General features: G+C 36.0%; 2 protein-coding genes across 6 annotated transcripts in view; one reads left to right on the plus strand and one right to left on the minus strand.

The window, feature by feature from the left end:
- Positions 1-1,011, minus strand: part of CEP126 (centrosomal protein 126) — a 37,967-nt gene extending 36,956 nt beyond the window's left edge. For all 5 annotated transcript variants that reach the window (XM_077173961.1, XM_077173959.1, XM_077173957.1 and 2 more), the window contains exon 1: positions 816-1,011. In XM_077173961.1, the coding sequence (XP_077030076.1) occupies positions 816-910 (95 nt within the window). In that variant the 5' untranslated portion in view covers positions 911-1,011. The remainder of the gene's footprint in view (positions 1-815) is intronic.
- Positions 1,012-4,417: 3,406 nt separating this feature from the next.
- ANGPTL5 (angiopoietin like 5) lies at positions 4,418-15,842 on the plus strand. The gene is made up of 8 exons (XM_054628333.2): positions 4,418-4,519; positions 6,255-6,402; positions 7,385-7,488; positions 7,868-7,961; positions 8,724-8,824; positions 13,115-13,235; positions 14,262-14,447; positions 15,523-15,842. Exons 1-8 carry the CDS (start codon positions 4,418-4,420, stop codon positions 15,840-15,842), a joined length of 1,176 nt encoding a protein of 391 aa, XP_054484308.2.
- The last annotated feature ends 654 nt before the right edge of the window (positions 15,843-16,496 follow it).

Here is a 16,496-nt window from a genome sequence, read left to right on the forward strand (position 1 = left end):
CTGTGTTAAGGACAATAGAAACTGGATGGAACTGCTCATTAAATGATACAATAGCCTGTATGATTGGCCTTCTATAGAGTAGGTCCCATAACTGTATGTTACAGTCATAACTAACTTTATGCTCATCTAGAAAAAAATGTAATTGCATTTTAATTTTTAAAAGGATTTTAGGAGAGGCTTTGCACTTATCTTTCATGATGCCACCAGCTGAAAAATCCCACCTTTTTTATGTTCATTTTGTGTAGTTATCTAAACCTGTAACATAAGGATGCAGGTATGACAGGGAAAATACTAAAGCTCCCCGCCACACACCATAAAGGATTAGTTGTTTACACTGAAATTGATCAACAACATTAAATAAAAGCTCTCCAAAGAGCCAGATCAGCCCTGCATCACGCCAGTAATTATTTAAGTAGCACTGTGCAGGCGGATCTCAAGAGTTTGTGTCAGTAGTTCTTACTACCAAAATTCAAAAAACAAGAACCCACAAGTTAGGATGGAAAACACTATTCCTAATGGCATAATCTCCTATAAAAGGGAAAACAAGAAAACTCCGAAGTTGCTTGAGAAGTCAACTTTCCCACGGCCGTTTAAAACCCGCAAAGTACAAGTTTTAGTTTGAAGACACCCCTGAGGCGGTCCCTGACCGCGGGGCAGGGCGGAGGCTGGGACATCGCCGCCCCGGCCCGGCCCCCGCCCCACACGGGCCCCACACGGGCCCCACGCAGCCCCGCGGCCCCGGCCCCCCTTCGCAGGGCTCGGCCGGCCCGAGGAACGCCCGCCCCGGCGGTCGGGGACCGCCTGAGGAAGGATACACAGGGACGCTCTGCCGCCCTCCCACGCGGTTCTGCGGTCCCCCGGCGAGGAGCTGCCCCCGCTCCGCCCCGCCGGCCTTCCCGCCGAGCTCCATGCAGCGCCCGGGTCAGCGCCGGACCCACACCGCCGCCAGCGCCGGGCCCCGCCGCGCCGTTCTGCGCCTCCTGCCCGGCCTCATAGCAACCGGCCACGCCGCTGCCTTCGCAACGGGGCGGGGCCGCGGCGCGGGGGAGCGGCGCTGGGCGAGAGGCTTTGGCTGCCGCGGCATTTGCTGCCTGCGAGGCTGGCGCAGGGGACAGGGCGGGACGGCACTCGAGGGCGGGCCGGGACCCGCCTCGCCCGGCAGGGCCTCGCCGGTGCCCGTGCCAGGGTGGGAGCCGTGCGTGGGAATCGCTCCGCACACTCCCCGCGGGCCTGGCCCGGGGCCGCCCTGGAGAGCGGTGCCCGACACCCTGCCAGGGACCTTGCTTGGCTCTCGCTGGGCTTTCCATCCTCGGCAGCGCTGTACGCCGCGGGATGACCTTTAAAAGCCCCAAACACACGGGGTCCGAGCGAACGCGTTCTCCTGGGCAAACACCACGTGCGGGTTTGCAGAGCTCTGCTGGTGCCTCTTAGGCCTGCTGAAGACTTGGAGTTAACCCCATAAACTTTTTTTTTTTTAACCACAGGGTGTAGAAATAACAACAACATCAACCACCAAAAGATGTTTTGTGCAGTTGATGCACAAAATGATGAGTATTATAGAAAAAAGATTAAAAAGTCAATAAATACACTTACACAAAGGAAAAAATACAAAAAAACCCCACCCCAGTTTGTTCTTAAGACTGCAAAACTTTTTTTTTCTTTTTTTTTTTTTTTTTTTGAAGCAAAGTAGGGTGTGTAGTCTTGGGATATTGCCCTGCTTCAGATGAGCTGTCAGCAACAGGCTAAATGCCTTGGTGGTTTCCTGGCGAGACATTTCTTGGCTGGTGTATTTGAGCTTAAACCAATTCTTCCTTTTTTTTTTTTTCTTTTTTTTTAGTGTGCAGCTGTTCTATGTCTTTGACTAGGAAGGTAAAAAATAGTACTCTGTGTTTGTAAAATACTTTTCCGCACAGACCCCTCCCCCATATTTGTAGGACAGTTTGGGAAGTGAGTGTTGCTGTTACCATTTTGCAGTCAAGACCAGTGGTGGTCAGGTTGCCAAATGTGTTTAATATTTACAGTATTCCAGTTACTGCCATTGAGAAGATGACCCTAAAATGGAAGTCTTTCACCTCTAGTTCGGAAAACCAACCCCACATTCACCATTTCTTTGCCCCATCTGCTCTGTTGTATTGCTGAAGGTGGAAAAATGGTTGTCAATTTACCACTGTGTGCTTCTCAACTTACACACACATTTAAAATCCCAGTTTGCCTGATAAAATACACATCATTTAGGATGCAATAGAAGGCTTTATCAGGTTGGAGAACTGAGTCACCCAAGCAGAACTGAGGCAGAGCTGGGAAACTGCAGAATTTGGGCCCATGTCACATTTAGGAAGATTGAAGGTCATGGTCAACTCATGCCACTGACAGATTTTGAGCTTCCTTGGATTTACTGAAAATTTTCATCTAATACAGTGCAACTTGCAGCTTCACCTTAAGACACCTGAGATTCAGAACTTATTCAGTGTTTATATAAATTTCTTTCTCTTGTTTACTTTTTTATTAAATCTTCATCGTTCTCCTTTATGGTTATTGGATCTCCTCAAGAGTAACCTCACATCTTTCAGACTGTGGGACAAGAAGGTGACAAGCTGGGGCCCATGTAATTCAGAAGTGTATGATTATTCTGGGGTAGGAAGAAACCTGATTTTAAGTAGTAACAGAATGGAAGGTCCTGCTCTGGCAGCTGGTTTGAAAGAAGTTTCATAAATTTTACTTTGGGCTGGACACTGATATTTCATTGAAGCTCTTAAAACTTTGTGGGATGTATTCTGAATTTATTACAAGTCTTATTTAAAGGCTGGAGCATAGCTGTGTTGCTGCAGAAACATATTTTTCTTTCCTTCTTGTCCCAGTGGAGGATTAATCTGCTGATGCCCTATACTTTTTCTCCAAGCTGTGTAGGCAACTGCATGGGAGAAGTTAATGTTCTGTTTTAACCATTCCTGAATTTTGTCACTCTGCCTACTGATGTACATAGAAAGAGGAAGAAAAACTGCCTTTAATGTGATATATAGAGAGCCATGGAAATATTTTCACCTTTTTCTTGAGACTGAACTAATGATCACAACCTGCATCTTCTTGAGAAAGCATCAACTGATGCACTAATTAAACCCTAGTAAGTCTCATATTGGAAAAGTATTATGTACCATGAGGTACTTTAGAAAAAATTTAAAATTTTATTTTGAGAGATACAGAAGAGCCAAAGTTGTTCAGAATTTCACAGGCAGTTGAATATACTCCTCTCAGTTACAGGTTCTTAGTACTATTTAGCTATTAATTTTCAATAAATATTGGATTAAAAAGTTTTTTAATCCCCACTCCCAACAAGTATTGGTTGCTCCCAACAAATCTTAGTAGCAACCTATTTCTAGTGTATTCCAGTTTTAGATAGAGGTGGAGATTAACTACTCCACTAGAGGTGGAGATTATCAAGCCAAATTTGGAGCATTGCCTTCTTGTACCAGTGTAAGGTGCAGTTGAACAGTGTATTCTGAAGATCCTTTAGACAGTGTATTTCCCAGTGGTACATTGGAAGTGGAGGCTTCATTTATTCAGCCAGATCACAAACAATTTAAATTCTCTAATGTGTCTAAATATGTTGGATATTTCTGAACTTTTTTTTTTGCTTAGACTATCAGATCCAGTTTTAAGACACAAAAGTAGTGGAATTGAGTGAAATCTTATGTGCCTTATAGTTTTAATTAAGCTTCTGTGGACTACATTTAATTTTCTTCTTTTCATGCCATTCTCTCGTACTTCGACTTTTTTCAGGGATAAAAATCATTGTACTGAATGATAGTCTCAGTACCTGTGTTACAAGGGGTGGGCTACCAGTGAGACCAAAATACTGGTATTATTCTCCTGGTAAAAGATTTTCTATTTAATACAAAGTACTAATTTAAAATAATATCTATTCAGTTTTCTATTTTGAAATCACTTTGATGACATATTCCAAAATTGCCTCCACAGCCTGTTCTAGTGCACTACCACCACATCAATACAGACTCTTTAATTTTAATGAAAAAAAAAGCTTGGTAAAAAATTGAAAACATGAACTAATACTAATTTTTCTTTCAAGTAGCCCAGAACACTCATGCCAAATATACACAAATGATCAAAAATAGCATATAAGAAAATCTGTCAGAGTTTATCACAATGAAAATGTATATGTTTGATGTGTCATGTAGAGGTGATAAGCAGTAATTTACCTTCAGGATGCAAGTAGTAATATATAAAATCTGCTGTGCAGTTGAAATGTGGTTTATTAAATCCAGGCAGTAAAGGAGTGATGTGTTGGCTGCCCTTTGTGCTGTAGACATTCCCAAATAGTTAGATCAGGCCTTCATAGTGTACAATTCTTTCCACAGAAATTTGAAACTCATCAAAACATTTGAATTTCTTCAAGTAAAAGATGAGCCACCACTTTAGGGTAACTTCATTTATTTGTCTTAATATTTTTTTGTTCGGTTTAGGAGAGACTGTCATAAATAATGGCGAACCTTGTTCACCTAAGGTAAGATTTTCTGTTACTTTGTTCAGATAAGATAATGAATGTAACTGAAGGATTTCTCAGAAAAGTGACAGATGTTTTAAAAATATGGATTACTTTTTTCAAGATAGATATGAAAATACAGAAGAATCAGGTATTTTCAGATAGAGAAAAGAAACTACATTGAAATTGTAGGAATTCAATATATTAGAACATTTTTGAGTTAATGTCCTGTATCACAGTTCAGTTGTTATGTCATATTTTTAATCTCATCTGCATGACTTTAAATGCAGAGTAACTATTGGTTTTGGCAGAGTCAGTTCTTGCTTGAATTGCTGAGATCAGACTTGGTGGCTTGTTTCATGTTGGCTTTTGTTAAAGATAAATATTGATTAAAAATATTTGCTTAACAGTGTTTAATTGAACATCTGGTGAGTAGCTGTGATAGCCCTGGAACAAGCCATACTTTCAAGTGTTCTATTTATAAGTTCCAGAGATCTGTTTATAACTCTTGCATAATTTTTCTTTCTTTATTTTGTGCTTATTTCAAAATTAAAGAAACACATTCTTTTACTTCTCTATCATTCTCCAGGCATAAAATGCAATTATACTAGTAATTCAGAAACCTTTTTTTGTAAAATTCCTTTGTTAACAGTTTTCTGTAATTTTTACTTTCACTTTTTAAGAGCAAAAATCAGGGGAAAAAAACCCTGTTCAGTGCTTGCTGGTGTAGTACCAATTGCAGAAAGAGAAAACTGGAGCAGGAAAGAACAATTATGATGAAGATGCATTCAAGTCTAAATAACTTTTGTTTTTCATTAAAATCTTGACGTTTCTAAGGATCCTATTTACATTTGAAAACACAATATATGAACATACTACAAACGTCTTGCTGAGATGATGAAATCATCAAAGACTCTTATGAAAATATGTTGCTTAGTCTTTTGACAATGACACATAATTTTTTAATTACTTTTAGTAATTTATTTAAGTGATAATTCAGAGGCATTCCCTTATTTATGTCATATGGCACCATGGAAGAAAAACTATTAAATATGAATATACAGTTTTAAAATAACAGTAATATGTGGAGCTACTTTTACTAATGCTATTATTGTTACTGTTTCAGATAATTGTGTGCCCATAAATACTGTCCCTTTATTCTTCCCCCTGTAAGAACATTTATAATATTTATTTTACTGCTGAATTGGTCTGCAAATCTTCTCAGTAGTTGCATAAGTTCTCTCATGACTGCTTGTGTGCATAAATTAAAAACTTATGCAACTACTTCCTTGACCAGTGTCTAAATAATGAATTTAGGGATTTTCAAGAATAAAAGTACTTTGCTAATATCTGGTAAATCCAAAAGCCTGCTCCTTTCCTGTGAAAATAAGTTCATTAGCATTTGAGATGCCTGTTGGGTGTGGTGATTCCTAAAATGCAGGATTTGCAAGTTCTTGCCTCCCACTTACAATGCTTACAAGTATAATACCTCACCAGAGATGGTGGTGGTATTTTTTTAATATATAGAGGTTATTCTTTATCTCTGACACTACTTTTTTTCTTGTGAGGTATGGCTAAGCAGAGAACATCTAATCAGTTTTGGTCTCAGCTCTGTCAATTATTCCTTGATAAAGCTTTTAAAAAACAGGTTTTGAAAGAAGTTCTGTGAAGCAATATACTTCATTTTGACAGACTGAGCTATTTTATGTGTGCTTTATGTTCAATTTATTTCCCCCTCCATTGTTTGGTACAACAGGACACAAGGAATGTTGGAGCTGTGGAGGAACCACTCCAGGCAGAAGAGAAAAATAAATCTGCAGATATTTCAAAACAAAAAGAACAATGCCTTGTACCGTGTGATGCTCAAGCTAAAATTTTACGAGGGGACAAACATTACATGTGCAGTATGTATTCATAAAGAATACTTTCAGTGATGGGCTGTGCAGTGCCATGCTATGCAATCCTCTCCTCTGCTACGCTATGCTGTGCAAATTTATTTTTTAATCTTCTTGAGCACACATGACAGCCTTGTGACCCTGCTGCCCAAACTGTGTGTTGTCCAGAAAATCTGGGGTACCCTGTTTTAGGGATGCAGCTGGTATGACAAAGTATAATCGTTGGTGAAGACAGGCAAATCCAAGCAGCCCCACAACCCACCTAGATCTGTTATGCTCTGAATGTCAGTATCTCACTCAATTAGAGAGGAAGACGAGGATGTCTGTTGCTCATTTAAACATCATAGCTGGGTGTGGGGGTGTAAGTGGGAGGTAATTAATTAATTAGTCAGTTACATGGGAGTAAATATGTACTTCACCTTACTTTTATGGAGGCTTACACAGGATATTCTCTATGCACTAGCTTGACAAACTGCACAACAAATTGTACAATCAGCCTCTGAAAATAATTGTGCAAATTCTTGGTTTTCACATATGATTTCAAAATATATATTATTAATTATGTGCCATTATGATGATGACTGTGATTTTTAGCATCAGGGCAAAAACCAGGAGTAGTACAATGAATGAGCAAATGTAAGGTGACAAGAAGCCTTATATATATTTGTCTTTTATCATATGCATTTATATTTCTGTGATATCCATTAGCTGGTTGTCCATTTTATCCAAGGATAAGATTAATTTATTCTTCAAAACATGAGAAGATCCATCACTTCTTAAGATGTCTGTACTGCAGTCAGAAAGTCTGAAGTTTTTAGCACCTTTGGCTTTAATCTGTGGTCTCTGTATTACTTTCATTTCACTTTTAGGTGCTGTAAGGTAAAACACCTTCAGTATTCATTTAGATGTCATAAATAAGTATGTTGTCATTTAGTCAAGAATATTTCTTGAGTTATGAAAACAAAGTGGATGAACATATTTCTTTCTGAAGGAAATTTGCAGAACTCTCTTGCTGAATATGCCAGAAGTACAAAAAAACTGGTAAGAGACATGATGGATGATCAACAGTCTTCACTGGATTACCTTTCTAATCAGGTACCTTTTTCCTTTATTATAAAGATTCGTATTTGTTATTTCTCACAGCAGATGTTGTCTTTCTAAGGAAAAATAGGGCTCATTAAAGCATTCAAATTGTCATTAAACCAGTAGGATTAGAGTGTTTTATCACCAGTCCTTGTACCTCTGGTAGGTGTGAGTTCCATTTCTACGAGGAGCAGTAAGCACACCATTTCACAACTTAGTGTCATACATTGCAGTAGGGAAAGTGGAGGGCCATTACTTCACATTAGTACAACTTAGTACACATCACAAAAATTAACTTCAGATTATGTTAATTAGGAGTCAGAAAAAAAATCTTTAGAATGTAAAATTTCTCATTTCAACCTAATTAAAGATCTTTTATTTGAATTTGCAGGTAAATGAACTAATGAACAAACTTGTTCTTTTGAACACAGTAATTTTGAGAAAACATCTGGATCCACTTCCTTATAAAGCAGTTCAATCTCATGGTAAGTATTTTTCAGATGTAGTCTTGACACCTTCCCTTTTTATCTTTGTATCTTGAAAAGCAGCTAATTAAAGCAAAGGTAAGGTATTGTACATTGACATTTATCCTGTGTTAGTAACATATAATCTCTGGAAACTTAATAAACTATTTAAAACTGTTATCATAAATACTGCTTTAAATCAATTTCATCTGACAACTCTGGGCATCCTCTTTAGCATGCTGATTTTTATGTAAAATACCAAGTATTATTATTAGCTAGTAAGTGATCTGAGGCTGCTGAATGGTACATTCTTTTGCAATGAAATAAGGTGTGCTCTGCATCTGCAGTATCCTTCTTCAAATGGAATGTTTTTCATGTATACTTTAAGATGGAAAGGCTTTTACAAGTATAAATATAAATATCTGTAGGAAAAAGAAATATGTCTTTTTCATGGTCCGGGTGTTAGAAATAAAATAAAAAAAAATCCGTAAATGGGATCAGATACGTAATCTTTAATTTCATATGGGTATGTATCATATCTATTAAGATTAGAAAGAACTTTGTCAATACATTGTCATTTGTACTTAGAAGCTCAATGGTGTTTAGAGAATTTTAATTTGCAAGATAAATTCATGACAAAGCATGATTTTAAAGTTTGCATAAGAAGAAAATTATATTTTAAATAATTCATGCCACCAAGAAAAGTAATATTCCTGTATTAATCTGTATTTTTTTTAAACATATTTTGCTCATGAACTTCCTTGTATACCTTTTTTTCTCTAGGTTTGGACTGCACTCATATTAAAGATACTGTTGGTTCAGTTTCAAAAACTCCAAGTGGTCTGTACATTATCCATCCAGAAGGATCAAATTATCCTTTTGAGGTAATAAATTTATTATTAGTCATAATTTGCTTGAGAATATATATTTAGAATAATTTTAATAGACCCAAAGCGTTTTCAATGACAATTCTTCAACAGATGAATGAAAAATGTATTAAATGATCTGCACATGTCTGCTTTTACTATAATTTTGACAAGTTTCTTGTTTTCTACAAAGAAATTTAATCTCTGTCATAAGAGTGGATTATCAGTTTTCATATGCAATGAAAAATACCAAAGAGGAAAACCCAAGGTGTTTTCCAGCACCTCTTTTGGATATGAGAAGAGCTGTTCTTTGCTGTTTTAGAGATGGAAAACTGAAGAGCAATTGACTGATCTGATTGGCTTTTAAGACAGGACTTTGAGATTTTGAGTGATTCTGCTGTATAACATTGCCTTCCCTTGTGATGGGACTCCGTGAATGCAGTCATCCAAGTGTAGGTGCAGATGGGCCTTGGTTTGAAGAGTAGAAACCTTGTCTGAGTATCATTATAATCCAGTCTTGAGGCACAGAGGCATCTAAAATTGTGGTTTTCCTATCCAGTTTGCAGGATTTATATTCCTAAGACAAGGATATATATCCCTAAAACAAACTGCAGCAATCATGCTTCCTATCACTGCCTGCACTTTATGTAATTGCTCAGATTAACAGTGCTCATCTAGAAGAAGGGAATTTTGCGTTAATTTCCTCAGACTCAGAATATTAAGGTCTTTGCAAACACAAGGAATATTTTGTTTTATGTATTTATTTCCATTTCAGGCTGTTCTATTTAGAGAAGGCCTTATGCATAGTGTAAAGGTAGACATGGCACTTTCAAACCTTCAACTTTGCCATACAGGTTGAGGTCATTATTTTTGAAGAAAAAACAAGGAATTTAAGCCAACAAATAACTAACAAAGTTTAATATCTATCTTCATAGTGTTCCTTTATATGTAACAAAGGAAGAATGAATCCCTTTATCTCTAGCCAAGTGGAGCCCTTCAAAATGCTACAAAAAGGAGCTTAAACTGGTTAAGAAAAGGTTTCAGAATTATGCTGGCATCTCAAAAGAAAAAAATGAACTTGATACTGCAACCTTTGATATAAAAACCTATCATTCTCTTGATGCAATGCAGGGAGCTCAGGAAAAAGATCTGTAACTCATCAGTAAGTCCCTTCCATGTAAAAGAAAGGCAAAGACGTTGCAGTGTTCCTAGAACAACCATATTTGTAGTATGAGGAAAATGCAACTATAGCAAAAATTGCATCTGTTTAATAATTTCTTCTGGATTGAAGGTGATTCCAGAAATACAAAAGAAAAATTATAGCAATTTGATTAAAAGAACAAGGTAACAATAAATAATGAGAAGAATGTTTGCAGTCATGAGTGTCTCATTTCTTGTCTGGTAAATGTTGCACAGAACTTGAAAGACAGTGCCAAAAAGCTCTCAGAGAAAAAATTTCTAAAATATGTGTTCCATAAAGAATGTTATTTTAAGGAAAACAACTTAAAGTGAATTCTTTCATGTGTTGAAGCATAAAAAGAGTACAAGAGAAATGGTAGATAGACAAAAATATCAAGACATTTGAATATAAACAAGAAATTATAAAGCATCTTTTAGAGGCTAATAACCAAGAGTTCTAAATGTTCTGCAGACCAGCAAAATAAGAAAAAATACAGAGGTAGAAAACCATAGTAAGAAACTAGAAAACAGGAAAACCCAACATGAAACAATTTATATCAATGAAGACCTTTGCAGCAATAAAATGTCTTTTAATGCCATGGAACCTAAATGAAAATGTGTTTAGAATAATATGCATAAAGATATCAGTTAAATGAAAACTATTTAGAAAATGTGATCCCATTCTTATTTTTCATGTTTGATACCTCATGTTTCCAAAAGTGAGTATAGATTTTTATGCTTAATTTGGGCTAATTGAACTCCAGATGCCAGGAGCAATAAAAATACCTAGCTTTAGTGGTAGTGGCAGGTTTCTGCCACCTCAGAAAGTTACTCTCAACTAGGCTTTTTCCTGAGCATTTATTAATGAGATGATTAAAGCCAGTTTTACTTTTGGAAAAATGAACCATGACCAATTTCTGATACGTTTTTCAATCAGTAAATTTAGATCAATGATATTTCTCAGTTGAATCAGACAAACTAAACAGTTGTTTAGAATATACCTCTTATACACACTGCAGGTGGAAAAGGAAGAAATATTCAGTAGAAGTGTCCTCCTTCTCATTTAATTTAGCTTGTACCTGGCACAATCATGCCCTTCATACCTTTCATGATATGAGACAGAGCAAACTGTAAAGCAGATTAACTATTATAATTGCAACATTTCCATAAGGGATTAAGAAAACTACACAGCTATAACTGTATTTTTCTGTATCTATCTAATATTTTATTTAGCTGGTGTATGTATGATTTAGCTGGTGCTGTATCTAACTGGCCGATGACCTCTCATGTAGAACCATATCCGCTCCTTCTGTGAATTATCAACATTCACACTGATTTATATTGGACCAAAGACTGATGTTATGACCAAGTGGGATCCTCATAGTTTTCTCACTCATAATCAGAGGAGTAGCCAAGCATGCAATTATCTACTCAAGACAGTGGATGAGGCAATGGTATTATTTTGAATGAGGTTTAGGTATTTTCATCTAAATATTCATTTTGGAATCTTCTGTATTTCTTTTTATTCCAGTTTTATCCTCCTTGGATGACTGAAATAAGCATGTGACTCTCCAGGGAATAAAGGTCACAATTCTTTTTTCATGCACAAAAACCTTAGTATGATTCACTTAGTATTTGTTTTGCAAGAATTGCCTGAAGTATCTTACTTGAAAGTCCAAGATCCATCAGGGTGTATTAATTCAAATCGCATCTCTTCCTGTTGCTTTCTTGTCATTCATTGAGAAGACATTGTTAAATCACAGAGGCTCTAACTATAATGTTGATGTTTTCCTGCTAAGGAGCAAGTCTGGTTTCCTGAAAAATATCAGGCTACTACAGGCAATGGAGGTGCAACATATAATGCTCAGTCTGACACAAATTGTTTTGAGGGTTAAACTGACACCTAGTTTCACTTTTATCAGCTGGCTAAGACTGCAAATCTCTCTTTTCTGAAACGTTTCCTTTTGTACATTCCCTGTAATGTCAAAAATATTTCTTACTTTACTCCATCACTTGTGCATCGGCTTAGTGTTATCACAGCCAACATTATGTTCTGAACTTACTTTTGTTACCACAAGAAGCTTACTGGCTCACTACCTATAAGCATTTTCCAGGTTAATTCTGATATTCGTCACCTTTGGAGACAAAAATGAGCCCCTGTTTTCAAACACTAATTATGGATACTCTCCCTTAGAACTGCATTGAATAGCTTAGGGAGGACAGTGTATAAATGCCTAATATGATCTTTCTAAATTAGATTTCCAGACTTTATAATCCCAGTTAGAACTGATCAAGATTTGGCACTGCAGATATACTTAGGAAAGTCAATTACAAATCTTAAGTTAGATGGGCTGAGGAGAAGACATGCCACATAATGTGATATTCCAAAGCAGAGCAGATGGCAGCTGGACCACTGCCATTTGACATACTGCTGGGCACAAATTTTAGCAAAGACTCCTAAAGACTCATAAATTTGAGAGTTGACGTTATGTATTCAGTGGTACTGCTCAGTTGCAGGCAGTTATATGTTCACATTGGGACTTCCCTGGATCGGGGCCACTTCTTATGTAGAGGTTTTTGCTGCTGCAAATTATTGTTGTATGCTGGGTTATTGCTATCACTATTTTCCATTTCCTCACCCTTATTAAAGGCTCTAAATTTCCCAGGCACCACAAACACAGTATTCTCTGGAAGAAGGCACGGTGGTGACAGAGAACATATAAGAAGTTGTGTTTATTTTGCTTTGCTGAAATAAAAGTTTATTCAGTGTTGCTACCTGTATCAGTGATATGCTGCCTGATTAATACATGACATTGCAAGTTGCTTCCCTTCCTTGCTATAAATGTTACAGTGACATTTATCAAAGCTTATTTATTATATCTGTTATGAGCAGACTATTATGCTCAGCAGTTTCTACTGGTTGAAGAAAAATCCAAATCAAACAGTACAACAAGAACATATAAAAAAATGTTGCAGCTTCATTTTTTTATTTTCTTAGAGCTTTTTTTAAAGATATTTGAAAAATGTGTTACTTAGCAAAACTCTGAGCAGCCTGCCTTTATTTAATTAAAATGTGTTTTTCCTAAAAGCTGCTTAAAGAATGCTTAATCATGCCTATGTTTATTTTAGGTTTTGTGTGACATGGATTTTCGAGGAGGTGGATGGACTGTGGTTCAGAAAAGAACTGATGGAATTGTTCCGTTTCAGAGAACATGGTCTGAATATCTGGATGGATTTGGTGACCTTACTGGTATTAATTTTAAATACTCTAAAGTGCTTTGGATCCCATATTTCTCCCGCTTTTTTGTGAGCTACATTTCACTAAATTGCATGTTAGTTTTAGCAGTATGAAGTTCTTGTTTCTTAAAAGTCTTGTTTTTACTTAAGGATTTTTTAAATCAAATCTGTTGTGTGATTTTCCCAGTAATAACTATTACCCCACTAGAGTCCTTAGTTATTGCAGTCTTACAAGAGTGTTTAAAATATTATGTTTTCTGTTTGAAATAATAGATTGTATTTCTTCTCTTTTCAGATTAAAAAAAAAGTGCATTTGTTGCTTTGAATCACTCATTTCCTTAGAGTAGAGAAAAATCAATAATATTTCACCATAGGGCATGCAAAGTTATTAACAATTGAAATATTTCAGTACCTTATACCAACACAACTATGATGTTAATTTTTTATTGCCACCTTTAATCCTGCCAGACGAAACCCATTTGCTTTTTCAGAAGTTTATCTGGGATTGCAATGGAAGCATTTGTACAGCTTTTCTGTACAAAGAAGTGCAGCTCATATGAGGCTACAAGTGTGATTAATGGAGGCAGCAAATCTTGAGAACAGGGCTTAAATTTTGAGAATAGGGTTTGGATTTTTTTTTTTTTTTTCGCTTTTCATAGAATGCTTACATTTATCATTTCTCAGTATTGCCCTTAGGAGTGCTACTGAGTTCTGTTCATGCAAGTGGTTCTTTAGCACATTCAGTTTTTGTGGTCTTCTAAGATATATTGCAGACGAATATTTGAAATCTATCATCTGGACAATTTTCTAAAAAATATCACAGAAAAAAAACCCCCATGATGCACACATGGGTTTTCTTAGGGATTTCCTAAGGAAATGGGAAGATTACTCTGTTCCTTCATTAGTCTTTCAAAGGAATATAAGCATATCATGCAACTTTTATTACATTTGGTTCAGGAAGGAAAGTAAGAAAACAGGAACAATCACTTTTTCTTTTACAGTTTCCATTTCTGGACTATATATTATATTTCTCTTCAAGGAGAATTTTGGCTTGGACTGAGGAAGATTTTTGACATCATAAATCAAAAGGCCACTCATTTCAGTCTTTATGTGGATTTGGAATCAGAAAATGACAAGCATGCCTATGCATCATATGATGGATTTTGGATAGAGGATGAATCATGTTATTTTAAGATCCATTTGGGGCATTATTCAGGAAATGCTGGTAAGAACTTCCTTCTTAGAAGTATTTAAAGGTAGTTATTCCCTTTCTTAATATGAAAAAAATGATCCAAAAGAATAATAATTAACTTCAAAAATTTTATTTCTAATGTGTTTTTCTCTGGTATATAATGAACATTTATGCAGATAAATTTTTAATTATATAGTGATCTGTTATGCCTGTAATAAAAAAAAAGAAAATTGAAGGGATATATATATATAAAATAAATAAGGGATTTTTTGGGTGTTAGTGTTTATTTACCTAATCGTTCAATTATTTAGATGTCCTTTATCTCATCACAGATGTTATTGGCAGTCTTCCTGATGATGCTTTGGATAATTCAGAAGTGCACAGATAGTCATGTACAAAGGATAGAGAAAGAAACTGAGTGGAACAAAGCTGTTCTACAGTGTGTAGTAGTTGCTGGGTGATGCATAGACACAAATTAATTCCAGACCTCTCTTAATAGCATAAATACACTAAGCGTGCAAAGATTTGCATTAAGCATTGCATCATGTCTTACTGCTTTTTTCTATGTTATGCAAGAATGGTCCTTATTATCAATGAAATAGTTAATCTCTAAAAGTGTTAGTGCTTTACTCTGTATTTGTGAAAAATACTATTTCTTCAGTAAGTTCTTTAGTAAGGCAACAGAGACAGTAATAACTGACCTTTGTGTTTCAACAATTCCATCGTGTTTCATGACTCACTCTGGGGCTTTGGGCACGTTACTGGAAAATCTGAAGTTACAACCGTTTTTGTTTACTTTTATCTCTTCTTCCACTGTCTTTGAGGACAGAAGCCTTTACCTTCATAGCAAGCATGCATCACTAAAAGCAAGGCAAATATGAAAACATTTAATTGAATTTTAACTTCTTCCATATTTCTCAGTATTTTATTCTTTTTTCCCCTGCATCTTTAGCACTTTTGCAGCTCATTAGCTGGTGCTCTTAACTGCTTTTGAAGAATTCTACTTTTCTAATAAATTCAGAGGAAAAGTTTGCACAGTGTGCATGAAGTAAGAAACATTTCTCTGTAAATAACTTTTTTTATTGTTCTGTTTATCTGTTATACTTAGGAGATGCATTTAGAGGATATAGAAGAGAAGATAATCAAAATTCCATGCCTTTCAGCACTTTTGATGTTGATAACGATGGATGCAGGCCAATGTGCACTATTAAAGGACAGCCAGTAAAGAGCTGCAGTAACTTCAGTGATAACACCGGATGGTGGTTTAACAAGTGTGGCCTTGCAAATCTTAATGGTGTTCATCGCTACAGAGGTAGATTCCTTGCAACTGGCATTCACTGGGATACATGGACAATGAACAAAAAACCAGTCAAAATTAAATCAGTTTCCATGAAAATTCGGAGAACCAATTATCCATATTTCCATTAACATATGAAAATAGAAATATGTCTCTCTTTGCAATTATGTGGAATGATGTATCACTACAATCATAAATACCTTTCATCTTCACTTGAACGGTTCAGTCTTAAAACTTTTTTAGATATTTCTATAATATAGTTACTAATTTTTATTATGAAATGTCAGCATTTATAGTGTTCCAGCTTGAGAAAGATCCTAAGAAGAACTTAGGAAACTCAGGAACTCAGGAAAAGGATTAAGATGAGTGTTTGTCAGCTTTTATTCAACTGCATCTTAAAAAATCTCAGAACCAGCAGAAAAAATTATAAAAAGAAGTGTAATGCTGTCTTTTGAATGTGCTCTTTCTATGCTCTCCATATCTAAATTGGCAAGAAGTTTCAGCAAATTTTATTTAAAAAAACCATGTACCTGCAATTTTTATCATAATATTTTGGAAAAATACTTAATCTTAAGTTAAATTTCCAGCATCAGCCTTTCTTTCTATGTTCCTTATCAGACAAGATAACAATTGTTTCAATGTTTAAATAAGATTTTGTATACCATAAGGGTCTGATTTTTATACAAATAGGGTTGATAGTGACATTCAAGAACTATGACCAATTTTGTATTTCATTTTCATAGTCAGTGTATTTCATAATACAGTTTTGACTCTACCATTGTCTA

Source organism: Agelaius phoeniceus, chromosome 2, assembly GCF_051311805.1.
Source record: "Agelaius phoeniceus isolate bAgePho1 chromosome 2, bAgePho1.hap1, whole genome shotgun sequence".
In the NCBI taxonomy this organism is placed as follows: domain Eukaryota; kingdom Metazoa; phylum Chordata; class Aves; order Passeriformes; family Icteridae; genus Agelaius; species Agelaius phoeniceus.

Bases quoted from the DNA above. Each gene is read 5' to 3' on its own strand.
- ANGPTL5 (XM_054628333.2), top strand. From the start codon at position 4,418: ATGAGCCACCACTTTAGGGTAACTTCATTTATTTGTCTTAATATTTTT. The intron at 6,403-7,384 runs GTATGTATTCAT...TTCTTTCTGAAG, and splicing joins GGACAAACATTACATGTGCA to GAAATTTGCAGAACTCTCTT. The intron at 7,489-7,867 runs GTACCTTTTTCC...TTGAATTTGCAG, and splicing joins TGGATTACCTTTCTAATCAG to GTAAATGAACTAATGAACAA.